The 26,427-nt window shown below is 53.6% G+C and overlaps 2 protein-coding genes across 2 annotated transcripts; both read right to left on the reverse strand.

Moving 5' to 3' along the window:
- Positions 1 to 2,630: 2,630 nt before the first annotated feature.
- On the reverse strand, positions 2,631 to 4,172 carry LOC309673540 (cytochrome P450 1B1-like; the record flags this gene model as incomplete). Its single annotated transcript, XM_082485337.1, has 1 exon — positions 2,631 to 4,172. One exon carries the CDS (start codon positions 4,170 to 4,172, stop codon positions 2,631 to 2,633), a length of 1,542 nt encoding a protein of 513 aa, XP_082341463.1.
- An 11,429-nt stretch (positions 4,173 to 15,601) lies between these two features.
- On the reverse strand, positions 15,602 to 25,943 carry RAD51 (RAD51 recombinase; the record flags this gene model as incomplete). The annotated part of the gene is made up of 9 exons (XM_082484808.1): positions 15,602 to 16,776; positions 17,083 to 17,204; positions 17,473 to 17,602; positions 18,414 to 18,527; positions 22,038 to 22,132; positions 23,016 to 23,107; positions 23,642 to 23,759; positions 25,233 to 25,370; positions 25,857 to 25,943. 9 exons carry the CDS (start codon positions 25,941 to 25,943, stop codon positions 16,653 to 16,655), a joined length of 1,020 nt encoding a protein of 339 aa, XP_082340934.1. The 3' UTR covers positions 15,602 to 16,652.
- Positions 25,944 to 26,427: the final 484 nt, after the last annotated feature.

A 26,427-nucleotide genomic window follows, 5' to 3' on the forward strand; every position in this document is an offset into this window, starting at 1 on the left:
GTGGTGCGGGCAGAGCTCCGGCTGAGCCGGGGGGGACACGCTGAGGACACCCACTGGGGGACGGCTGTGTAGGTACCCTGTGGTCTGGCGTGAATCTCCGACTCCTGGACCATCAGGAGTTTCTGGAGGATGTTTAACCGGGGTGTTTTGCCATACTGGAGTGTTAACTTGGCCATCGGCGTAGAGCACGGTTGGGAAAGTGGTTGTAGGTGACGGGGACAGGTCGGGGAGGAGGTCAGCCGTGGCCTGGGGCTCGGGACAGGGTAGCCTGGTCAGAACGAGGGCTTTGAGAGCACACGCGTTGGGTTATGCCGTTGGTTTCCAATAAGAGGAACGTAGCAGAGAGCTGTGAGCGCCTCTCCCGCGTGCCGGGAAACCTCTGACTCAGTATTGGAACAGAAACATCAACATCGCTTCCTCCCCGGAGCGGGACGGCCCTCCCGCCGCCCGGCCCGGCTTATTTCTGCTAAACCCGGCTTGCTTTGGTTCAACGACACTTGTAGTTCCTTGGAAATTCCCTGGCAAAATCCGACCTGCGCAGCCCCCGGTGGTTTGGGAGACACCCCGAGGCGGGGGGTGGGCGGCAGTCGGTGGCGGATGTGGTTCCCATTACCCGAGTTGAGGTGGCCCATAGTGGAGTATTGTACGCAAAACACATAGTGAGATCGGAGGAAAAGGCTGACCTTCGGGAAATGTCTTCACTGCGAGGGCAAAGTGGGGTGAAAACGGGAGGGAAGAGAGGGGGGAGTGGGGCTGAAGACCGTTGCAGGTCGCTGTGGAGCGCCCGCTGCGCGTAGAGGCAGCCGCGGCAGCAGCGGCCACGGAACCACCATCGGGGCAACTTCAGGAGCCGGCGATCGCCTTCCCTTCAGAAGACGTATTTAATTTCGCCAAAGTAAACATCTGAGAAGGGCTCAAGGCCCCGGAGGCGGGTGAGATAACGCGGGGTTGTCCTCTGTCCCCGGTGGGTCCCGTCACTATCAGCATATCCCCTGACGAACGTAGGCCTCTCGCTTAGGGGCCTGCCCGCAGCGCCGCGGCGCCGGCGTGGAAGTTAAAGGCCTTTTGGATCGAGTTCTAATAATTACGTTGTTTATGAAAAGCAGGAGCGGCTGGGCTTTCTCCGGGCTCCCCCACGCCCTTGCAGGGGGTTGTTTTAAGGGTAAGATTCATGGTGGACCGATGGCTGCCCTTCTTCGTCAAGGGCGCAGTTCCGCAGTCCGCTCTCGTCTGTGGCTTTGGCTTAACAGCAGCATTTTGGGGGCTCAGGACCCGCCGTGGCAGCGGTGCGGTACGCGCCTGCGCACAGACGGCCCTCGTCGCAGAGGAGGAGGAGGAGCGGGAATGAGTTTGGCCCCGCGGGGGACTGTAAGTACCCAACGCCTTTCCCAGCACCCCCCTTCCGTAATAAAAATTTTTTAAAAAAAATCATAATTCCTGGCAGCGTCGCCCCCCCCCCCTTAAACATGAGAAATGAGGTGGTCAAAGTATTGCAAAATCATTGGAGTAAGTGCTGGAAGCGGATTCCTCCCCCCGGGCTGGAGAGCAGAGCTGCGGTCGTCGGCTTTGCACGCCACGGCCCCCCCGCCAACCTGCGCCCCCTCCCGCCCCGCGCCGGGCAGAACCCTCCACCTCATCCTGGGGCGCAGCGCCCCCCTGGCCTGCCTTTGCCTGGGAGGGGGCGCGGGGTTTCCCCCGTGGGTCTCCCGGTGCCGCGGCCCTCTGCACCCCGACACTGTGGAACGGCCCTGTGACGGCGCGGGGGGGCGCGGGGCAGCGATGGCTCCCGGGGGCGATGGCTTTACTGCGCCCAGGAGGGACTCACACCCCGGACAAGAGGGTTTCCCTACAGCTGTGGGTCACTCTGCCACGTGTCATCCAGGAGCTGAATTTGGGGTGGGGGTAGAGGCTGGATGCACGTGGTCGGAGCCTACTTTTGGGTGCCCAAAGCCTCTTTCCGCTCCAAGAGCAGAAGTACCCTCCTGGGTCACTCTAGCCCCGGGGGGTGTCCCTCTGCCCCATGCCACAAGCCGCCAGTGGGGTCCGGGGGGAGAGGGGTGAGAAAGCCCCCCCCAAACCTTCCCAAACCTCCTTCTGCACCCGAACTTGGTCGTGGGTTCAAAGCGACGGGGCCATCCTCCCACCCCCCAGCTGCTCCTTAAACTCTTCTGAAGCTCCACCAACAGGGCCCCCCCGGCCTCTGCGAGGCTTTCCTTGATGTTGGGAAGGGCATTCCCCACCCCAAATGTCCTCCTCATCCTCCTGTGAAAGGGGGAGCAAATCACCCCATGCTGCAGCCTGGGGCGAGGTGGGGGCCCCGTCCCTGCGGGGAGGTGGGGATGGACCTGTTTTGGGGTAGGAGAGCTCGGCGGGATGCGGGACGGGGACGCGGGCGTCAATGACGCTTCCAGCCAGCGCCCCCCGGAGAAAACGAGCGGAGCCGGTCCTGTGTCAAAGGTGTTTATTGCTGCGGGGACTCGCTGCCCTTCACCCTCCGCGCGGGGACAGGGATGCGCCATGGCAAGATGCCCCTGTGGGCAAAGCAGGAGGTGACCCCCCGGCCCGGCCAGCTCCAGCCCCGGGGGGGGGCAGCAGAGCCGGGACCCACCACCCCCCCCCCCGGCAGCGGCTCAGGGCTGGATGAGCGCGGGCAGCCGCTGCCGCACGGCGACGGTGAAGGGCCGCGGCTTCAGCGCCAGCCCGTGGATGCAGTCCATGGTGAGGCGCTCCGCCGGGTTGGCGTGGAAGGAGCACTGGTGGAGGAGGATGGCGGTGAAGAGGAAGAGCTGGAGCTTGGAGAGCTGGTCGCCGATGCAGCGCCGCTGGCCGGCCGAGAAGATCATGACGCTGCCGGCCCGGTCGCGGTCCAGGCGCTGCTGCGCATCCAAGAAGCGCGTGGGGTCGAAGCGCTGCGGGTCGGGCCACTTGCGGCAGTCGTGGTTGACCGACCACTGGTTGATGAAGACGACGGTGCCCTTGGGGATGTGGAAGCCCTCCAGCTCCACGTCGTCGGTGGTGGCGTGCGGGATGGTGATGGGCACGAAGCTGCTGTAGCGCAGCGTCTCGTAGATGAAGGCCTCCAGGAGGGGCAGGTGGGGCCGGTCCTCGGCCGTGGGCAACCGGCAGCGTCCCACCACCCGGTCCAGCTCAGCCTGGAGGTCCTGCTGGAGCCGCGGGTGCTTCAGCAGCAGCAGGAGGACCCAGGAGAGCGCTGTGGATGTGGTGTCCTGCCCCGCACCGAAGATGTCTGTCATAGCACCCTCCACGTCCTTGGGTCCCAGCCCCTCGGGGGGTCTGTCGCCACGCTCCACAGCGGCGATCATGACGTCGCTGACGTCGCGCAAGGCACGTGGGTTGAAGGTCTGGCGGTGCTGCGCCACCTTGGCACGCACGAAGCCGTGCAGCTCCTGGTTGAGGGCCTGGAAGTCGCGGAAGACGCGGCGCACGGGGTTGGGGAAGCGCAGGAGCCAGGGCAGCACGTCCACCACGCTGCCCGCCCCCACCGTCTGCCCGAAGCGGTCGTTACGGCCCAGCAGCGCCGTGAACTCGCCGTCGGCGTGGCCGTAGCGGCGGCCGAAGCAGAGGGCACAGAGGACGTTGGCGTTGGCCACCACCAAGAGCGGGGAGGGCTCGAAGTAGGCGCCGTCCCGGCTGCGCCGCAGGAAGAGCCGGACCAGGTCCCCCGCCTCGGCCGCCACATGCCGCTCCACCTCGGCCGCCGTCGAGCGGGCGCGCAGGGCGGCGTGGGCCAGGCGCCGGCGAGCCCGCCACTGGGGCGAGCAGGACCCGAAAGCCACGCTGCGCCCGCCGGACACCAGCTCGAAGGAGGGGAAGTCGGGGCGGCCGGCGAAGCGGGCGCCCGAGCCCACCAAGGCTCGCCGGATGACCGCCTCGCCGTTGAGCACCACCACCCGCCGGCGGCCCAGCCGCAGCTGGAAGACGGGGCCGTAGCGGCGCGCCATGCGCCCGAAAGCCAGGTGGGGCAGGCGGCCCAGCTGCAGCACGTTGCCCACCAGGGGCCAAGCGAAGGGTCCCGGGGGGCTCCGCTGGCCCGACCCCCCCCGCTGGCCACCGGCGCGCCGACGGGCTCCGGCCAGCAGCAGGAGGGCCACCAGCGCCAGCAGCAGCGCCGGCCCCGCGGCCGCCCCGTCGGGGCTCCCCGCAGCGCTCATCACCGCGGCGGCTCTGCCCCGGGGGCCGCCGCTCCCGGCCCCTTTATAGCCGCCTCCGAGGGGGGGGAAGAGCCTCTCCCCTCCCCCGGAGCGGCCCCGGGTGCGGAGGGGGCCGGGCAGAGCCCGCCCGGCGCTGCGGGGAAGTCGGGGGGGGGGGGGGGGGGGGCGGGTGGGAACGGGCCCCGACGGGGCGGTCGCGGCGGGGCAGAGCCGCGGGGGGGGGGGGGGGGCGGGGGGGGCGAGGGTGGAAAAGGGGGGTGTTGGGCTTTCTGCCCGGCTGCGAGCGCCGCTGTGGAAATGTGGAGAGGCAATCGGCAGCCAAAATTTATTGGGGGGGGGGGGGGGAGGCATGGGGAATTTGTATAATGACCTATTCCCCCCTCCCCCCCAAAAAAATAGACCTGCCAAAACCCACCCGGCGCAGCAGAGCGGGGGGTGCTCAGTGTCCCATCGCCCCACCGAGCTCTTACCCCTCTTTTTCCTTTCCCCGCTCGGGGCTGCAGGGGCCCCTCGGCGCGCGCGGTTTGTGAGAGCCTGGCCCCACGCTGCGGCTTTTCGGTGGAATTTGGGCTCCGGGCGGGTCTTCGTGAATGTGGCGCAGGATGTCGGCTGAGCCTGACCGGCCCTCGGTCCTGAACGTCGCCTCGTCCCGAGCATCACCCGCGCCGGCTGTCAGAGGTGAGGCTGCGGGTACCGGCGGGATGCGGGGATGCGCGGCCGCGTTTCCCCTCTGCCACGTTACCGGGTGGCCCAAAATCTCTCGGTCCCCTTTCCTCCTGGCACCCACCTGCGGAGCAGTCGCCGCTGCCTGCTGCTCTCACGCAGCGCGGTGCGGTGCGGTGCGGTGCCTGAGAAGTGATAACGAGGGTTATTTTTACCGGCAGAGGCGTTTTCCTCACGCATCGCCCTTTGCGTGAGCTGCTCGGGGATGTCCCCCGGGATGCTGAAGAAGAGGGTCCCGCTGAGCCAAATGAGGACAAGGACGGTGCCGCAGGGACGCCGGTGCTGGCTGTCGTATGGGGGACGTGCCACCTCCCTGCCCAGCACCCGTCTCCTGCCTCCCACCCCCAGAAGCTGCTCCGGCGCGGGCTGGCTCGGCTGCGGGTGGGAGCAGCATCCCCGGCGCAGCATCCCACCGCATCCGCGCGGGGCGCCGGGGACGGAGCCAAGCTGGGTGCTGGCGATGCCCCTGAAAGAAAACCCGGATTTCTCCTTAAAAAGGGACGTTGGTATCGGTGGGCATAAAGAAGGAGAGAGCAGAGTGGATGTGGGCCGGTGAAACGGCCGTAACCTTTACGTGGTCGTCGGGGGTGGGGGGGTGGGGGGGGTTAGACCTGCTGCTCCCCTCCTGAATTAGGGTCAGGGGGCTGCGGAGGCGCGTTCCTGGCGTTGGGGCCGGCAGGGATTCATGGCGGGCGCCGGCGCCGCCGCAGTCCCCGCGCAGCAAGTCCCGGGGCGGGCAAACAGCGCAGGTGGCCCGTGGTTTGGCTGGAGCGTGGCCCCGAGGTGTAACCCCCCCCCCCCCCAATTATCCCCTGCTCGTGCTGCCAGGGGACCCGCCGCGCCGCACCCGCAGCCCTGCGGTGGTCGGGGACGGAGGGGGACTCGCAAGCGGCTTTGCCCCGCGCCGAGCGACCCGGCGGGAGCCTTTGGCCGTTCAGTGCGGCATCAGGATTCCGCAGCGGCGGCTCTCTCGCTCCCAGAGGGATTTTTTTTTTTTTGTAATTACCGCGTTTTCCTGTGAAAATTGGGATGTCTGTAGGATGCGTGAGCGCTGGGGGATGGGGAACGGGCGTTTTTCCTGGGGGATCCCCAGGGAACGGCGGTGCGGAAGCCAACCGCAGGCCCGGGCGTGCGGCGGAGCAGCGCGGGGGCCGGGGGGGCGCCCGGGGAGAGGCGCTGCCCCCCTCTACCCTCCCGCCGGCAGCCTGGAGAGCGAGGGCTCGGCCGTGCCGCTCGCCGGCGGTTTGACAGGCGGTGACATCGTCGCGCCTGCTACCGAGTCCCGTTTTTCCGGAATGGAACCTCCCGTCACACCGGGTGTCTGCGGGACTGGGGCAGCCCAGCGCCGGCTGCGCGGGAAAAACCTCCGCAGGGGAAACAAAAAAAAACGCCATTTATGTCCCCGTGGTCATGGGCGTGCAAAGCAATCATGCTTCATCAGGTTAAGCCGCAATTTTGGGGCTCCTATAAGAGGAGACTGTTTTCCAGCAGGCAGCGCTGCACGGGGTCAGGCGGTCATTCCCGCTGGCGCTTCCTTTAATTTGGGACTCTGAGGTTGGTCCCGTCGGCGCTCTGCCCGTGCCCGGGGGAGCTTTGGGGCCGGTCCCCCCCGCAGCGCCGGCGGGTGCGCGGGCGAAGGTCGGGGGGGGGGTCCTGGCGCTGCAAAGGATTCGCTTTAAAGGTATGTTGGTCGCAGCAGCGGAGCAAATCCCCTTCGCTCGGGCAGAGGAACGTTAGTTCTGCAGGAATAGGGTGGAACGCGAAATTTCCTCAGCCATTTCCCACGCTGGTCGCCCCAAAAACTGGTGTCCTGGGGGCGTTCTGTGCTCCCACCCGGCTCTTCGGCATGGCCGCCAGCCAATGGGTTCCTAAAAAAGCGGTTTTCAAACCCCAGCAGCTGGGCCAGAGCCAGAAAATAGTTAATAATAGTAAGAGTAAGAGTAAAAGTAGTAATAATACCAACAATAACAATGGTGATGATGCTGAAGAAGAGCACGAAGGAGACTACAAGAAGAAGAGAAGTTGTTATACGGAGCGATAGCGTACCCGCCTTGAGACTCTGCTGCCCCGAAGGTCGGTTTAGCCCACACCGTCTCTCCCCAAACAGCCGTTTTTCGGGGCGAGTCAGCAGGGTGGGCTGGGGTTGGGTTTTTAAAAAGTTTTGCTTTATTTTCCTAAAAGCTCCCGAGAGGAAAAGAAGTTGGTCCCGTGGTGCCGAGGTCGCGGTGCGGCACCCGGCGCCGGGAAGGCGGGTGGTTTTGCCGCCTTAGTCCCCTTTCTTTTGGGTTATTCCTCTTTTTTTGGGTGGGCAGAGGAAGGAGATGGGGATTTCCAGCTCGGAGGTTCCCAGCAGGATTCCCGGTCCGGGTTACAACAGCTTGAAATGTCAGATACATCAACCAAGGTTGAAAACTTTGGGTTTTGGGAAGCGTCTGGTCCTTACAACACCGGAGAATCTATCATCAAGCTGCTGAAATTAAGCTATTGCTCATTAAGCTATTAATAATTGGTTAAGCTGTTAATAAGTCAGCTATTTGAAAAGGAAAAAAAAAAAAAAATCAAACAAAAAAAGTCTCCTGCGAGGAGGTTTCTTTCCACGGTTTGGGGTTTAGGGGCGGGAGAGCAGCTGCCCCTCGCCCCCCTCCCCCCCGGGGCCGGCCAAGCCATGGGGACACGTGGGGCTGCGCCGTCCCGGGGGGAAAAGGGAGGAAAAAGGGATTTTTAGGGCTTTTGTAGGACTCGTCTGTTTTAAAAGCTCTTATTTTGTTACATATTGGTGTATTTATGTATGTCTTTAGTGCGTTTCTATAGCTAGGGACGGCGTGGTGCAGAAGAGCAGCAGTTGGTCTGAAAAGGGGTATGGTATAGCTCTGTACATCTATATATACATTGTTCCCCGTCTCTGGGCCGGCACCGCAGGTGGGGTTGGAAGCGGCGGCGCCGTCTCCCCGCTCGGCCCCAGGGGTCCCGCGGGGGCGGCTCTGCCCACCTGCCCAGGGCTCGCTGGAGACTCTACACATGCGCAAACAGAGAAAGACAGAAATACACAAACGCAGAAATAGATACGTAAGTATACAAACACAATGCATAAGTATATAAACACAATGCATAAGTATATAAACACAATGCATAAGTATATAAATACAATGCATAAGTATACAAACACAATGCATAAGTATATAAACACAATACATAAGTATATAAATACAATGCATAAGTATATAACACATAAGTATATAAATATAATACATAAGTATATAACTATAACACATAAGTATATAAATATAACACATAAGTATATAAATATAATGCATAAATATATAAATACAATACATAAATAAACAAACATACAATATATAAACATGTAAATTTTACCGAAATCTGAGCGTGTGGGGGGAATTTGGATGGGGGGAGGGCGGCAATATCGCTGAGCGCTGCTGCTGCGGGGGGGGGACACCAACCTGCCGTACCCTTCGCTGGGGAATATTTGTCTTTTGGGGCCGTCCGGGTGAGTCGAAAGCCTCAGGTTTGGGTCGGGCGGCACTCAGGGGTGGGAGGTGGGAGGCGGGAGGGGAGGGGGCGGCCATCCCCGGCGCTCAGTCCTTCCAACTGCGTGCTCTGCAAGGAAATCGGAAAAAAATCTCACACATGGGGGTTTTGGGGGGTTTTTGGGTCGCGTGTGTCGGAGCGTTCGGGGCGCGATGCCCCGGGCTGTGACAGCGCTCCTCGCCCCGGGCAGGGCGGGATGGGGGGGACAGGTCCCACCGCCCCCGTTTGGGGTGCTGTGCCCCTCCCGGGTGCCCGCCGGCCGGCCGGCTCCGCACCGCCTCATCCATGTCGACCACTTACAGACCTGTAATCGCTTTTTTTGTTTTGTTTTTGTTTTTTTTTCCTCTTTGCCCTCCTGCTTTGGCTAATTGAGGGTTCTCCTTCAGGAGGAGGAAGAACGATGTTCCCCCTTTCCGCATCGCCAACGAGATATTGATCCCACTGCTGCATCCGCCGTCTCCAGCTGCAGTTCAGCCGCTCCCCCCTGGACCAGACCCCCCCCAGTAAGATGCTGGTGAGCTGAAGCCCACCGCCGGCCCCGGCGCAGACACACCTGTGTGCCTTCCCCCTTAACTTAATAACTCAGTCGTGGATTTTTTTGGTGCTGCTGAAGGGGACCGGGTGGCGCTGCCTTTGCAGCGGCCGAGGCCGACCCCTCTCCCCCCCCCCGCCCCCCGCAGCGCCCTGCCTGCCGACGGAGGCAGCCGTATTTTCAGAAACGGCGTTTTCATAACCATATTTTTGGCTGCCCCGGGGACGGCACGCCGGAGGGGGCGCGGGCCGAGGTCAGCCTGCGCCCATCCCCGCTGCCAGCAGCGCGCTCTGGAGCCGGGACAAGACAAATAAATAGAAAAATGAATATAAGGGCCGGTTAGGAAATCAATCAGAGAAGCAAAAACCACCCCACAAGGCCAAAGCGAAGGGAGCCCCTGGGGCTGGCGGCCGCCTACGACCCCTGAGCAGAACAGCGACCGCAGAGGGGTTCAGTGCCAAAAATCCACAGGGGCAGACGGGGGGGAGAGGGGTTCTTCTTGAAATTAAAAACACGTTTGGAAAAATAAATGTGTTGTGAGGTCTCATTTCCTCGCCTCGGCGGGCTGACGCGTTAGCCGGGCTCATCCCACACCGCTCCGCGGGGGATTGTCCACCCTGGGGGGGGGGTCACAGAGAGCCCACCGGGGTCTGAGCCCCACAGAACCCGGGGGGAGACCCACCGCCCGCCGGGCGCCACCGGGGGTCCGGCACTGCCGGGGGGTGCCGGGGCGCAGAGCTGCTTCCCCAGATACCTTAAAAGGGTTTTTTTTTGGGGGGGGGGAGGGGAACCGCGAGCCTCAGCCTGGCTGGGAAACGGTGCACAGAGGTGCTTTTTTACCCGCCCCCCCCCCCTCCCCCATCATTTACCCCCCCAAATACACGGTGGTCAGCGGCGTCCTGCTCCTCAAACCAGGACAGGCAGAGATGCGGCTCTCACCGCCGCATCCCTCCGGGTGGGTCACGCGGCTGAAACCCCGGTGAGATGCGCCCAAAGGGGGACACGGGGTGGGTGCGGAGAAGGCTGTAAGGAGGAAAACGCGGTCAGCAGCACTCTGAGGTGTGTGGTCGGGGGTCCGAGGGGAGCCCACGGCCGCCTCCCCTGCGGCTGCTGCATCCCCGGGAGTTTAATCCAATGCCCCCGCCGAGGGGAGAGGCCGTACACCGCTGAGGAGGGGGTTTGGCCGTCCAACACCAGCGAGACGTGTCAGCCGGTCCTCCTGCGGCCCACTGAGACGGTCAGAGCTCGTTACTGCCAGCGCTTTATTAGCTGGAGCGTCAGAGGGCTGTAGGAAGGCTCCAGCGTGGGGAGGTGGTTGGTCTCTGGGGGCTTTGCCAACCGCCCCCGGAGGAGCCGCGGTAGCAGAAGGGGCGGCCAAACCCCGTTCCTGCAGTGCCGGGAGCCTCTTGTGTTGATTTTGGGGATGTTTTGGGGTTTTTTTGCCCCTTCTCCTCTCCCCCCTCTCCCGCTCCATCCGTCTCTGTCCCCCAGCCAGGGTCCCAGCTGAACAGTGTCACCGGGTGGATAACATTCCTCAAGTCCTCCAGCCCCACCTCGTGCGGGTTCTTCCGCTCCAGCAGCAGCACGACAGGCAGCCGACGCGCGAGGAGCCCGGCGCGCCCGCGGCACAGGCACTGCCGAGGGTTCTCTTGAGCCCATGCGAGGCCGGGCGGGCGTTTGCCGGGGGGTGACAGTCGCAGTGAGGACCGACTCCTCCATGGCTGTTGGTCCCTGATGTTGGGTTTTTCTTCCCCAACATTGGTTTGTTGTTCCCCGATGTTGGGTTGTTCTTCACTGATGTTGGGTTGTTGGTCCCCAATGTTGGGTTGTTGGTCCCCGATGTTGGGTTCTTGGTCCCTCATGTTGGGTTAGTGTTCACTGGTGTTGGGTTGTTGTTCCCAGACTGAGCTTTAGCACAGAATCACGGAATCACAGAGTTTCAGAGTTGGAAGGGACCTCCAGAGACCATCCAGCCCCACTCCCCTGCCAAAGCAGGATTGCCCAGAGCACATCCCTCAGGACTGCATCCAGGCGGGTCTTGAACATCTCCAGAGAAGGGGACTCCCTCCCCTCCCTGGGCAGCCTGTGCCAGTGCTCTGTCACCCTCACCATAAAGAAGTTTTTCCATGTATTTGAACGGAACTTCCTGTGTTCTAACTTGTGCCCATTGCCCCTCGTCCTGTCACTGGGAACCACTGAAAAGAGCCTGGCTCCATCCTCCTTCAACCCACCCTTTAGATACTTGTCCTCCATAATAAGGTCTCCCCTCAGCCTTCTCTTCTCCAGGCTAACGAGTCCCAGCGCCCTCAGCCTTTCCTCATAAGGGAGATGCTCCAATCCCTTCATCATCTTAGTTGCCCTTCGCTGGACTCGCTCCAGCAGTTCCCTGTCCCTCTTGAACTGGGGAGCCCAAAACTGGACACAGTATTCCAGTTGTGGCCTCACCAGTGCAGAGTAGAGGGGGAGAATGACCTCCCTCGACCTACTGGCCACACTCTTCCCTATGCAGCCCAGGATTCCATTGGCCTTTTTGGCAACAAGGGCACATTGCTGGGTCATGGATAATTTACTGTCTACCACAACCCCCAGATCCTTCTCCTCAGAGCTACTTCCCAGCAGGTCTGCCCCTAACCTATACTGGTGCCCAGCATTCTTCCTCCCCAGGTGCAGGACCTTGCACTTGCTTTTGTTGAACCTCATGAGGTTCTTCTCTGCCCAGCTCTCCAGCCTGTCCAGGGCACGCTGGATGGCAGCACGGCCCTCTGGGGTGTCAGCCACCCCACCCAGTTTGGTATCATCAGCAAACTTGCTGAGGATACACTCTGTCCCCTCATCCAGGTCATTAATGAATATATTAAACAAAATTGGACCGAGTATTGACCCCCGGGGGACACCGCTGGTTACAGGCCTCCAACCAGACTCTGTGCCGCTGAGCACAACCCTCTGAGTTGTGATCCCCCCCCCCCCCCCCCCCCCGCTTTAAAACTGGGCTTTTGCAACCCGCAGAGCCACGGGTGAAGAATCCCGGTTGAAGCTGAGGTGCCGGTAGCTGTCCCGAAGGAACGTCCCGCCGAAGGCCGCCCGTCTGCAGACGGCCGCGGAGGGAGGGCAGCCGATGCGGAGGCACCGCGTCCCTCGGGAGGCTGTCGCCGGCTGAGGTTTACCAGAAGGAGCACTCGGCCGTTAGGGAGCCGATTTTAAGGGAAGTCTTGCAATGTGGAGACCCACCACCTCCCATTTCTCCCCTCTCACCTCCCCAAGACCCCTTCAACACTCCCCCGCCGGGTTACGCGGATATTTTCTGCCTTTCCCAGGAGAGGACAGAGCCCGCCTGAGCCCGACAGAGCGCAGAACGAACGATGTCACTCTATGGCAGAGGGAAACCAGTTTCTATTTTTAAAAAGTTTCTCCTGAAAACGAAGGCTGAAGCCGTGCAGCAGAGCGCGCGCGGTCGTTGGCGTCGCCGGTGTGTCCTCCCCGTTCTTTTGAGCGTGGGGGGAGAGGTGTGCGGCAGAAGGACGGGCCGTGAAAGCCGCGTTTCAACGCATCGGTGGCATGAGGAAAGCCGCCACCGGCACCGCCGGGACGAACGCACGCCCGTGGCCACGGTGTGCAGCGGAACGCTGAACTCCAGTACAAGTTTGTGTAGATTAATTAACTCGGGTTACGCAGTGAAAATAACCGCGTTATGGCAGAGCGGGTTGGAACGAGATGATCTTTGAGGTCCCTTCCAACCGAAACCATCCTATACAATGAGTGCGACCATGGACTTCGGGCACTCGTCCCCCGGGCTGGGGCTGTCCCCGCTCGCCCCGCTGGGCTGCCGCCCCCACCTCGGGTCGCGGCGGGGAAAGCGGAGCTGACATAAGCCGCAGGCAGCGCTCCCGTTGTTTTGGGTTGGGTTGTGCCCTTTAACGAAGATTCCTCCCCGTAATTACTAACACATGGCCGGGGGAGCGCCGCTGTCACACGGCGGGTTCCTCTGCGGGCAAAGCCAAGAGAGGGAGAAGCGGCGGCGCCGAGCAGCGCTCCGCGCTTGCACCACCGCCTCCGCAGCCGGGAAAAATCAGCATTCGCTCCTAAAGCCAAGTAGTTGGGCAAACTCACCGGCCACACACGGCGCGAGGTGCCCGGAGCTACGCGACACGGCCGTCCTCCTCCCGAGTAGACACGGGAGCGTTTCCCACCACGCCACTTACGCCCGCGTCCTTCCCACGCTGCACCGGGCGTTTGTACGAGGAGGGGGGTTAATTTGTGTATGAAACCGCTAATTGCACGGCTAAGAGCACTGCCGGCTCCTGTGAGCCGCGGGGCAGCGGGGCGGGCAGGCAGCCCGCGGCGCGGGAGCGAAGCCGAGCGCTGGCGGGGGGCGAAGGCAGCCCCCGCGGGAACGAACCGCTGCGGATCGTCCGCATCAATTTAATTAACCAAACTGCGCTCCGTCGGGCTCTAGTAAGAGCAGTCCAGGGTAACGCAGGTCTCCCCGGAGGCGTTTCAGGTGGGTGAGAATCCCCTCCGCCCCCCCGGACGGGGGCTGAAGCGCGGCAGAGGACGGTTGGCCGCACGCGAGACGGAGCACCACAAAACCCACTTCAGAATCGAAAAGCGACCACAGTTCCTCATCACAGACCACTGCCTCGAGAGGAACTTTTGGGGAAACACTGAGAGAAATATTTCAAGGAGGCAGCAGGAAAAAACATTTATGAAAGGAATATTAATTATGCCTCCTTGAGGTTAAAGCAATGTTGACAGTAAGCTTAGTTAATTAGCGTTTCATAGCATGGTGTTGTAAGCAACTTGAACCCGCTACGGAAATACTGGCCCGCACAGCTGCTACAGGGATGTCATAAGACGATTTGAGAAAGACCCTTCCAAAAAGGTTCTTGTGTTAAAACAAACAAAGTAAAGCCTCCCCGATCCCCTCCCCCGAGTTCACAGCCCGAGCCGTGGACGAGCTCGGAGGGGAGGAACAAAGACCTCCGAGTTTCTCCCCCTTTGCTCCCCAGTCGGTTGCGGACCTCTCCACCGGCCCAGGGAAGCGCTGCGGCCTCCTGGAAAAACCCATTTCCGTGCCGAGCACTACGTGGACAGAGAGGGCTTCGGAGGCGGTTTCGGTTGTTCAGAGCCCTGAGCAGACTTTGGAAAGGGGGGAAAAAATAAAAAAAAAGGCTCAGTTGGATTGAGTCGTGCAGCATTAGCGTACGAAGCGATGCAAACACAGAGGACAAGGGCACAGGCACGGCCAAACTCCCTCTCCGCAAAGGGCACTGAAGAGAAGCAACAGAGCAGAAAACTAACACGAGATTTTTATTTTTGGTGTAGCCAAAAGCAGTAAAACAAACTATCGTCCCTATAGTGTCATCGATACCTAAACGGTGCCAAGTGATACGTACGTGTTTACAAAGTGGGGTTTGAAAACCAGAACCTCCCCCCCCCAGCGCGGCCGGTTGTTGGGAACCCCACCAAAGCGCGAGCTGCCGCGTCTCAAGCCTTCCTGCTGAATCGCTGCTCCCGTCTGCGGCGCTCGGGAGACGCGGTGGGAAGGGCAGCGCAGGCGGGAACACCGCTGTTCCCCACGCACACGACCCCGGCGTGCCACGGGGAGCAGCGCTCCTTTTCTCCTCCTGGAATTTTTTTCAGCCTTTTAAAAGCTTGCATTCAGGTCGTTTAAACCCCATCTGCAACGTGAAACAAGATTTTAACGTTCTGTTTTATCGCGGGGGCAACTGAAGGTGCATTACACGCAGTCACGTTAATGAAAGCACAGCAAAGGCGCAGACGCCAGAGCTCGGATCGCCCCGTGCCTGCGCTGGCTCCGTAGCTCTCCGAGCCGCTTCCCCCCCCCCCCCTTGGTGCTGTCTCGGGCTCCGCTTTACCCCCCTTTGCCCAGCGAGTCCCACATCCCCCAGTGTTCCTTCCACCTGTTTTTCTCTTCACTCCCTCCGGCTCAGCTGGGGGGGTCCCCTTCTGCAGGGGCAGCGGGACACCTTTCCTTTTGGAGATCACCTTCTGCCAAACTTCAGGTCTGGCCTCTCAAAACCAGAATGGTCAGAAATTCACTGACAGACATCTGACTTCCTTTTTTTTTTTTGACAGTGCATAACATTTCCTTTTATTCTCCCCTCGCTCCTGAGGACAGCTGAGCCTGGGCCAGGTGTCCCCACCCTCCCAGAAGGGTCAGGGCCCAGCTGCGAGAGCTTTCAGCCAACACAATTAATGTCCAGCATTTAGCCAAAAATGGGATCTTACAAATTGGGGACAGACATCAGACAACAGCAATATAGGGCAACACCTACACATATGAGCAATGAGCAAGCGCCAAACCTCTGTCACTAAAGGGACTGAACATCTCCGTTCCTTACTGATGAGTTCAACCCCAGTTTAACCCCCAAGTTAGCATTTTAGCGAGTTTTGAGTCTTGAAACTCAGCTGCAGGCAGCGGTGGCCTTTTGTGCACACCTTCCCCACAGGAGCAGCAGACGCGCCGTGGCTCTGCGGGGTTTGAGAACGAAGGCATTCGGCTATAAACGGGACGGCAGATGACTCACCATCTCAGGGGGTTCCGTGGTCAGTGCAGCAGAAGCATTGATGTACCTGAATAAGAGCAGCCTACGCCTGCTCGCCTGGAGCCCGCCGCGCGCATTCTTCATTATTTGTCCCAGAAAAATTGTGCCCAAGAACCAGGGAAATATTTTGTGCTGTCAGCCACCACTACGATATTATTCTCTTTAATCAAGTTTAGAGTAGTTCACAATAGCGTAGCTTATACAAAAATATCGCATCGTATAAAAGAACCTTTTTAACCTCAAAAACTCTTAGAAGGCATCTGCAGAGCACTTAGAGCACAGCTGCACTGCACATCTCAAATCAAGGAGACGATGCATTTTGTTAGCGTTAGGAGAAAAATAAACAAAACAGACCGAGACTCATTGAAGATCTCTGCATCGTCTTCAAACCTGCAGATAAAAAAATGTCTCTGTCTGAATTAGCGCCTGGCCGAATCCCAGAAGCCTGTAGTGTCGTCAGTATTTTCACGGTCCTTTTTATTAAAAGCAGATTTCCACAGAAATTTAACAAAATACAAAAAATGTAATTGAAATGTAAAGGAACAGTTCCCCAAACCCAGCACATTACAGCATCCAAACCAAAATTAACATAAAGGCTACGGATTGTGAGCATCGTCAATCCCAGCAATATCCTCAAATTCTTATCATGGAATACCACTCTGCTTTATTTGATAATTACAGCAATCCATTAAGTATTTACGTCCCCACTTTTCTTATTTGACAAACCCATCACTGCTATGTCAAATTCACCGAGTTATGAACAATGGCCACATACTCTTAGATTACCGCGCTACGTCCACCCGTAGGACCCAGCTGGAGCGACAGCCGCGAGGAGAAGACAAAGGCTACGGTCCTCTCAAAACGTTCTCAAGAAACCACGTTACTCTAACACATGAGGAAAGCCCGAGAGGATAGATCTCTTCCAAGCAACTCCTCGAGACGTGTCTCAAAGCGTATTCACCTGGTGGACTCGTGTGCTGAAATACAGCGGGTTCCTCTGCCAGCTTCTGGAGAGCAGCTGCGTTGGGAAAGCGTCTGTAAGGTGCCGTGAAGAAAGGAGCCCTTTCCGGGCACCGAGCCTCGGGTTACACGGGAAATGAAAGGGACTCCTCAGTCTTTAGCATCTCCCACTCCATCAGCGTTAATGGCAAACATTGCTTCAGCCTCAGGAAGGCAAGGAGAGTCATAGATTTTACATATTCTGGTTTCACCTCGGCCTTTTCGCAGGTACAGTCTAAGAGGGAGAAGGAAACAAACCAGGTAAGGGTGTATAGCCTACTTCCAGTAAATCGTTACCATAATCATTAAAACATTCTGTTAGTACACGAACACAGCACACTGCGGAGCTGTAAGAACTTCTGAAAACGCTGCGCTGATTTTACTGTCGATTAACGAGTGCTCAGCGTGGCATTCATTTGTTGAGAAGAGGGCTGGACCTGTCATTGATACTATGTAGAAACCCAGAATTTAAAGGTACTGAGCTACTTTCCTAAAATCTTCCAAAACAAGGCTAACGGAAGATGATAATTTGTGCTCTCACCTCGTGGTGGAAGCATGTGCTATGATATTTCCTCCAATAGGTTTTTTGGGATCTGCAGCGAACATGGCAGCTCCATCTACTTGTGCTACCACTTGGTTAGTGATCACAACCGCCACACCAAACTGTAAGAAGAAAAGCAACACATCAAAATGCATTTATTTATTTATTATCTGAACAAAGGAATTAAAAAAAAAAAGAAAGAAAAAGAGAGAGAGAGACGTGCAAGCACTTCTGCTGTGCTCTCTGCTGCCCATAACCACTCCATCACACCTCTCACGCCAAAATGGGAGCAGACACTGAGTGGGCAGGAAGCTGTTTGTACAAAATTGCTAAGCTTTACAAAAGAAAGAAAACCGATCAGCAGAGAACAAAGCGAAGTTCAGAGTTTACCTCATCTGCGAGTCGAAGAAGCATACGCAGAAATCTGGCCAGATGCATCTGTCTCGCTGACAGCTCACCTCGCCCCGAGTAATCTGTCCGATAGAGGGCTGTGGCACTGTCCACTATCAGCAGCGCATATCTGGAGAAGACAAGTACAAGGTTCTCATCAGCGTTTCCAGGCATGAATATCGCCTCCGCTGGAGCGTGGCAGCGCCCCGCGAGTTGTAAGGCTGCACACAGATGTGGATGTAAGCTCCTCTCCACCTGCCAGTTGGCAGAATTATTGTTTTGAACAACACTGACTTGATCTGTAGTGTTCAGACTCCCAACCATGCAATAAACCCCAGTAAACCCACAGGAAGTTGCTGCATGATTAAAAACTTAGATTTATTGCACTCTTATAAACTAGCCCAGAATTTGTTTTCTGTGGACAGGTTCCTGTACACGTTATACCACCACCTCCCTCCCTCCCTCTAAAGGGGCCCGTAAATCTTAGTTTCAAACTCAAGCTGTCTGCACAGGTTTCTTCAGTGCTTGGCATGCTCTGAATCAACACTCTACTTCTGAAAGCAATTATAAAGCGATCTTTAAAAGCGTTACTCAGGCTGACACTTGTTCTTTGTAAAATAACATGAGCTGTCGCAGTTCCGGTCAGTCGCTGCCATCCGGCATTTCGACAGCAGGAGGTGTTAACTGGCACCTGGCTGCTCATCCACCAGGCTTATCATCGGGACACGCCGAAGCATAATCCAGCTTGAGAACAGCAAAGCCTAACGGAGCTAAGCACCGAAGCAAGCAAGCGTATTTCAAAAAAGTTAACTTTTGAAGTAAGCATTTACTTTGACATGTCACAATTTTGTAATCTATGCTCCATTTGCATTTGCTCGTCAGCTACAGGTAGCTTCGTAATATCGGCACAAAAACCACTCCACCCAAATCAGCCTTATTACCGTGATTCGGCCATCATGGCAGACGCCTGGTACAGGAGCTGGGTCTGGTGGTCTGTGTTAAAGCCTCGAGCGTACGCCACGTTATCGAGGACATCGCTGCCAGACAAGCCGTACCTGGAGAAATCAGTGAAGGAAGAAATCAAAATCTTAAAGGGACAACTTCATCGTTAGGGGTTATCTAGCAGGTTCACCTAAAGACCGGAATAGAAATTCACATTCCTGGGAGAGTCTTGGAGAGAAAAACAGGCAGCAAAAAAAAAAAAAATGCAACCCAACTTCATGATGAAAAGAGAACAGAATGATCGGAAACCATTTTTAAAGAATATTTTCCTACCTAGGAACAATAGTAAAGTAGAACACCAAACGCTTTCCTCAAAATAAAACCACAAGCAAGGAAAGCTCCCATTCCGGAACAGAATATTCTGAAAGCAGGATATTGCTAGTAAAAAACAGTGAGAAACAGCCTTCCACCTGCAATACCTCTGTCAGTATTTTACTACCAAAATAAAAACCATTCAACGTCTTGTATTTCAATGATTTATAAGGCACTTTGATTTGATGAACTGTAAGAGTATTTTTTCCAATGAGAGAGAATGCACGTGATGTGTTCTCATTTCTCATTTCACACTACAGCATGTTTCACAGAACCGCAGACTCTCTGAAGTTGGAAGGGATCTCTGTGGATCACCCAGTCCGCCCCCGCTGCTCAAAGCGGGACCAGCTGCAGCAGTTTGCTCAGGACTGCGCCCAGGCGGGTTTTGAACATCTTTGAGGACAGAGCCTCCACAACCTCTCTGGGCAGCCCGTTCTAATGTTTGGCCATACCAGACACCAAACCCCTTTCTTGCTACCTTTTGCGTACCTGTCCCGCTTTCAGCCGCAAGAGAGTTAATTCTCTTCCTAGCAGCTGCTGTGGTTTGGATTTTGTATGAGAATAATGCTGGTAACACTCATTGCTTTAGCTGTTGCTAAGCAATGTTTACATTAGTCAAGGACTTTTTCAGGTTCCCACAGAAGCCGAGAGGGAGCACAGACAGGACAAGGTGGCCAAAGGAATATTCCGTACCGTAGACGTCACGCTCAGTGTGTAAAGGGATGAAGCAGTGTATGGCTCAGCATACGAAGGGACGGACCTGACTGGAAGAGGTACTCTCTGCGTACAGCCACGCACAGATACCCTCTTACAGACCACTGCAAACATCATTTCACTTTCTCAGCAGTGCCCACGAGGTGCTTGTTGCCAAGTATCCATTGGTGACAGGCAACATGGGAGTAGTCCTCCTTCTTGCTGCAGGAGAAGCCAGCAGGGTTAGATCAAATCGTCTTCAAAGAGAGTTGACGGGATTTAGTTGGAATTGTCCCCAGCTGATTAGGAAGCGCACATTCCCTTCCAGTAGCAAACAACCGAGGGAAATTACTTCCTGCAGAGGGACAATTACACAATAGCTGTGGGGAAAGAGTAGTAGCAGAGAGAGAGGGGAAGAATAGTAATACCAGATGTTTCCGCAGAGAACATCTGTCAAATTAACCTCCAGGACCTGTGTAAAATGCCGTCCAAAGATATTTTTTTTTGACTTTCAGTAACAAACCATCCAAATCCAGTCCTGACCCAAATCTCCAGCTTACTATTTTTCAATAACTTGACCATACTTCACTCATTTAGGATGGTATGTGGATTAGCTCATCTCCCTCTATAAAGAAAAGCAAGCACCTCTTGTGGGCTAGCACAACATATCGGTTTGGTATTAAATCTTATTTGATTTTTTTTCTACCTACAGTCATGGAAAGGCCCATAAATACCGGCCTTACCTCATAAGTCTGAGATGCTACTAAAAAGCAGCAGTCCTGACCTTTCATTCTCTCCGCTTCCAGCTGCTCCCCTCCTTCGCTCCAGCACCAGCAGTTCACGCTGTCCTGCGGTGAACCACACGAGCCACCGCTCTGCTGCCGCCCACAGCCCCGCAGCCACTAATGCCGACACCGTGGGGCAAAAGGGATGGCAGGACCGCCTGCAGTGAATCAACCCTCATTCAACTGAATTAAAACTCAAGTTTCTGGCCCGTACAGACCGCTAGCTATGCAGCAAGGTATTACAAAGCAGATGTACTGAGGAATCAGCCTACAGCATCGGGGGGGCAGCTTTGCCTAACAGGTCACGTGGGGTCTTGCCAAAAAATAGCTTCATGAAAAAAAAAAAAATTATATGCTGAGGAATAACAGAGGGTAAAAACAAAGAAACTTGACTCTAAATGTCAAGCATACATGAAGGCTGCTTGACAGAAACACAATCACTTGACAGTTAAGTCACGCTTTTGCAAATGCATGGCAAAATAAAAGGAGGACGGTTGCTTTTTAAGCTAGGAAATTTGTAAAGTTTTAAAAATGCTTTTTATAAAACCCCATGTATGCAGCTTGAAAAACTACGAACCTAAATCAGACTAGCAAAAGCGTAGTAGAAAACAGGCCAATTGATTTTCTTTTTGGAGAACATCCGAGCCTCTGTACTCAAACCAGCTCAGCCTTGCTGCATGATTCTGGCTTGCAGCTTAGAAACAATCAATGTTTGTCACCTGATTACTTCCAGAAGAAAGCCCACAGGTTACTGACATGAAAATTCTAATCGGTACCTCGGTAGAATTATTTTTTAAAGCTATCATATCACTGCAATTGCTCATCTGAAACGTGGGCCCAAATTCCAATCTGAATAATTGCATTCTGCATCCTTAAAATTCCTCTCCTACTTCAGTCAGGTGTGATGTGCCCCACATCCCTTCCCAAAGCGCTGGGCTGCTTTTGTGTTCAAGCTGACGCAATTTCAGCAAATGATAAACACTGCAAGGTAAATAAATACTTCAGCCCAAGTTCACTGAGGTTGCATATATACCTTGATATTTAATTGAAACAACCACCATGGAAAATTAAGCCCCACAGAAGCAGTTTTAATTTTGAGAAAGCCTAAAGAATCACAAGACCAGAGTAGCTCCTTTTCCGAATGTACAGAACCAGTACTTCAGGCTTTTAAGTCTAACCAGACTCTCTGTGTAGAGAGCCGAATTTTTATTTGGGTAATTAAGTTTTACTTCCCAATTGGTACAAAATCACACATCAGAACATTCTGAGCTAGAGGCAGGAGATGAGAGAACAGCTTTTCAACTGGTCAGTGGATGCTCTCATATTTCCTAACACAAACTTTCTGGTTGCCGTTGCGATAACCTTTTTACAAAAGGATCTTTGTTTCAAGGTAATGCTATTGGCGGAATTTAAGAAAAATCTTTGAATGTACTTCACTAACAGCAAAACTGAATTTGAAAGAGACACCAGGAAGAAGTGAAGACGACATATTCCCAGGGACAATGATGTTAGCTCCTGTGATATCTAAGTAAAAGTAGAATCTTTGTTTATAAAACACAGCCAATGAAGCTGTCTAACATGCCTGTAGGTAGGCAGACGGCTAGAAAACAGAAGGGGTTTTGTTTGGTTAGTTTTTTTAGGGGCAGTTCTTACTGTAACAGCCCCAGGAATTTAAGGAGACAGGCTGATTTATTAAGTAGCTCAATTGTCCCATGAGTAAAGGTACTCCTTTCATCAACTAACACCAATTTACTTCTCGCCTTAAGTACAGACCTTTCAGCCACCGCAAGAAGACGCTCTGGACGAAAGGTCCCTTCTGTGTCAATGTACATTGCTTTTCCTTCTCCACCCCCTCGGTCAATGGGAAGCTAAAGGAAAAGCAAATCAGTTAACATGAAATAAAGTATCAACAAATAATCCAGTTACTGCCTTATGCTCTCAACTGATATCATACAATAAATAACATAACAAGCTATTGTGATTAAAGTCACATTTATCTGGAAAAGTGAGAAGAAAGACTCCCGCTTTCAATCTCTGATGCTTGCATAAGAGGACAGGTGCTTAACTTGGAGCTGGTAAGTTTAGGTGCATAGGGGTATTAACTAAATGATCAAATTAAGCTCAAAGTCTCTGAAATAGCAACCTCTAGAAAGCAATAAACACTACTATTTCTTTAAACTAAGATTAGAAAAAAGGTTCCTCCGAACTGATCTCCTATTTGATAGCAAGAGCCAACTGAAGGCTTTTGAAAAGGTAAAGTGAAGTAAGTCAGGATAGATTAAGGAAAAAAAAAGCAGCTAGTCAAGGAAACTCATTGAACCCAACACAGTTTTTGCTCTTTTCAACACTCTTGGTAATAAGAAAGGTCCTCTGCAGTCTAGAGCACCTGAAGAGAGATCAAACGCTTCTCTGCATTTAAGACCTAGAATTATGCTACAAGGCTAATGTCTTAAATTTTGTTGTCAGGATACTGACGAGGGGAAAAAACAGAAAAGCTACAGAACGTGTCAAACACAGGTAAAAAGCATCACAAACTGAATTGCTGCCAACATCATCCTAGTAGGCAGATTAAGCATGAAACAAAAGATGCTAGAAAGCTGCAAGTACAGCCACGGGTGCTGAAAATACTCACGTTCTGTGCAGCTGTTTATATGCATCACATTTGTATTGGTTGAAAAAAGCGCACAAAGTAGCAAATATCCAAAAGCTCTGTTCTCTGAATACTTGATTTTAGTAAAGTAGACTACTCACTTGACAGGTTACTGCCAGGGTATGACACAATTGTGTTTTTCCAGTACGAAACTCCCCGAATAACTCTGTTATGGACCCTGTTTCTATTCCTCCTGAAGGGAAAATAACGATAATAAAATAATTTTTAAAAGGTCACATAATTCAGACAAAGACCATGTATAAAGTATTATGTTTACAGACAGTGAGTTAAACACTTACTTTGGTTAGAAGTTTCAAAGCTCTAATTGGGAAACCTGACTTTCATACTGAGGTTTGTTCATGTTGCAGATAAGAAGTTCAGAAAAGTGTATTTTTGAAAGTGCTGAAAAGCGGAAACAACTTGTTTTGATTTTTTGATCACAAGTAGGAATGGGGAGATGATACCTGGTTTTGTTTTCTTGAAATAGGTCATAGACTACAATAACCTAGAAATGTCCAAAACGAACAGTTCCGGGTATTGCATAATGACTAAAAGGTTTTAAAACTATTTCTACAGCTTTTACAAGAAAATCAATTGTGATAGAAGAGAGCAGAACTTTTTTGTTCTACCACAACTTGTGTCTTATGTGGTTTTGCACAGTGATCATGTTCATAGAAGAAAAAGCAGGTGATGAAGGCTAATCAATACAGAGAAATAAAATTATTACCTTGAAGAAGTTTATCAAGTTCTTTGGACCCAGTGGTGATCTGGATGATCTCTGACCTTCGCTGGTGGAATTCCGTTGCTGTGGTGAAACCCATCGGAACCAGCTTAGCTGCTTCAGCCTGGAAGAAAACCAAACTAAGCAGTGCAAGGAGCGTTCATCCCACTCATTTGCCCCTTCTAGTAATTAATACTGTAATTTTCTATTTTGTGAAACGGAGAAGCACTTATATAATTTGATGCATAGATTTTATAGGCCATATATCAGTTGGTATCTCTGAACAGAACTGAAATTCTGCTCAAAGAAAAAGCTTCAGCCATTTTGTGTATTTTATGGAAATCTTCCCCTCCTCGTCCCCCCCACCTTTTAGTTCAGTTCTGTCCCTGTGAAACTGGAAATACTCAGGATGGGCATACAGCTTATCAGGAATGCTGTCTTCCTAACAGTGAATAAGTGTGCAAAGTAAGAAAAGTATTGGAGTTAAACATTTTCACAGAATCACAGAATCTCATTTTGATAAATGAGAACCAGTTTGGTAGAAACTCCATGTTCTGAACTAGAAGATGCTGCGAGATTACAACTCAGGCTTCACTCCCAGTCCCCAAAAGTAAACCCCAGGTCTCACGGAATCATGGAATTTTCAGAGTTGGAAGGGACCTCCAGAGACCATCCAGCCCCACTCCCCTGCCAAAGCAGGATTGCCCAGAGCACATCACTCAGGACTGCATCCAGGCGGGGCTTGAACATCTCCAGAGAAGGGCACTCCCCCCCTCCCTGGGCAGCCTCTGCCGGTGCTCTGTCACCCGAACCGTAAAGAAGTGTTTCCGTGTATTTGAACAGAACTTCCTGTGTTCTAACTTGTGCCCATTGCCCCTCGTCCTGTCACTGGGAACCATTGAAAAGAGCCTGGCTCCACCCTCCTTCAACCCACCCTTTAGATACTTGTATGCCAAGTGAATACCTGTCTGAGGTATGCAATTAACGTGCTTAAGAAGAACATAACGAGAGCGGCTGTACTGGGTCAGTCCAGTCATTCATAACGCAGTATCCTCTGCCTCGACAGCTGCCAGCAGCGGACACTTAGGGGGAGTGTAACACGCCAGGAACAAGGGACTGACCCTCCAGTAGCTCCTCTGGGTTCAGGGAGCAAGTCTCTTGATCTGAATGCTACCCCACAAACATTGCACTGAGCCCCTTTTTAGGCCAACTTATGCTACAGATGGCCACGGTGTCTTGGGATAAGAAGTTCCATAACTTAATTACAACCTGTATGAAAAAGTACTTTTTTTGCTTTCAGCTTATCATAAGCCTTCTTATCATGAGAAATACTGAGCCAGAAGTAAGAATCATAGTCTCCATACCTTCCATGATTTTTATAAACGTTTCTAACAGACCTTCCCTTGTCACTTCTTGAAGCTGGGCCTAGTGTTTTTTGTCTCTTCTCACCAAGTGTCATGTCGTATCTCTAATGATCTTTACTGCCCTTCTCAGCATATTGTTAATGGAGACCTTCCAAAATCACCAGAACACTTTAAGCCAGTACAAATAAAGCTAGTTGAATATCTTGAGTTAAAGCTTTTCCATACGCTCTTACCAAGATTTTGTCAGCTTTGGCTTCACTGATGCCCTTAATATTTAGTAGCTCCTTCTTTGGTGCATAAGCAACAGCCTCAACGGTGTGAAATCCAGCTTCTTCTAATTTCTTCACATCATTTGCGTTTATACCACATTGCTGAAAGGCAGGGGAGAAAGAAAGACACACTAAGACACAAATACCTTAATCTAACTTCCACCGAATACTTTCCATTGCCTTAATCAGATTGGGATCAAACTCTGTTATTACAAGTCAGCTTATTGAAGGTTACCTCCCTATTCACTTATACACAAAGAACCACAAAACCCAGTATTCTTTTACCAGTGTAACGTTTGTATAAGCTAATAACTATATAGATGGCATAGAACAGGCAGAAGATATTTCCCTCTGTCTGGTTTAATACTTGCTGGAGGTGACCAACACATGCTAGGAAAGGATAAGCAGCAAGGCACCACAATATAAAACATAGCTGTTAACAGGTCAGGGGTTTTGTTTTGGTTTGGGTTTTTTTTGACAGAACACGAGAAAGAATTTAGGAACACAGTTTTCAGGCACAGCTTGTGTTTAAGGAAAAAGACTAACAGATTACTTGAAAGCTTACCCTAGAGCCAACTCCATACCTACCTCTAACCTAGATATGAGCTGTGGTCCAAAGCTCTCCTCCTCTGCTGATGTATCTGCATTTGCTTCGAGCTGCGCCTGCATAGCCATCGCACCAGGTGTTCAGTGCAGCCCCACTGGAAGAGAAGCAAATTAAACTCTATGATGCCACGTACACCATTCAAACAACACATGTGTGCAAAGCGTCTCAAAATACATTAACAGATCATCCAAAGTAGCATGTGACGGCTTTCTCCCCTCCTGTATCTCTTAGCTTGTGGTATGCGAGTGCTGTAAGAAATCTCTTTTGTGTGCTTTCCTACGTAGTATTAAACAATGAAAACAAACAAACAAAAAAAAAACCAAATACTCTTGCGTTACCTGGTAAAAAACAATAAGAAAGGCTTAACGGAGAGCTCCACAGTATTTAGGAGTATAATGGTCAACTTGCTATTAGCAGTATCTCATTTCAGCAAGGTTACACGGTCCCATTAGAAGATGTTATTACATGAAACGGGCACTCGCTGCTCGGGCTCGGTTGTGCCTACGAGGCTGCCCTGGTGACAACCACAAACGCCAGCACCTCACAGAGCTG

Source organism: Vanellus vanellus (genome assembly GCF_965231255.1).
Source record: "Vanellus vanellus genome assembly, chromosome: 6".
Lineage (NCBI taxonomy): Eukaryota > Metazoa > Chordata > Aves > Charadriiformes > Charadriidae > Vanellus > Vanellus vanellus.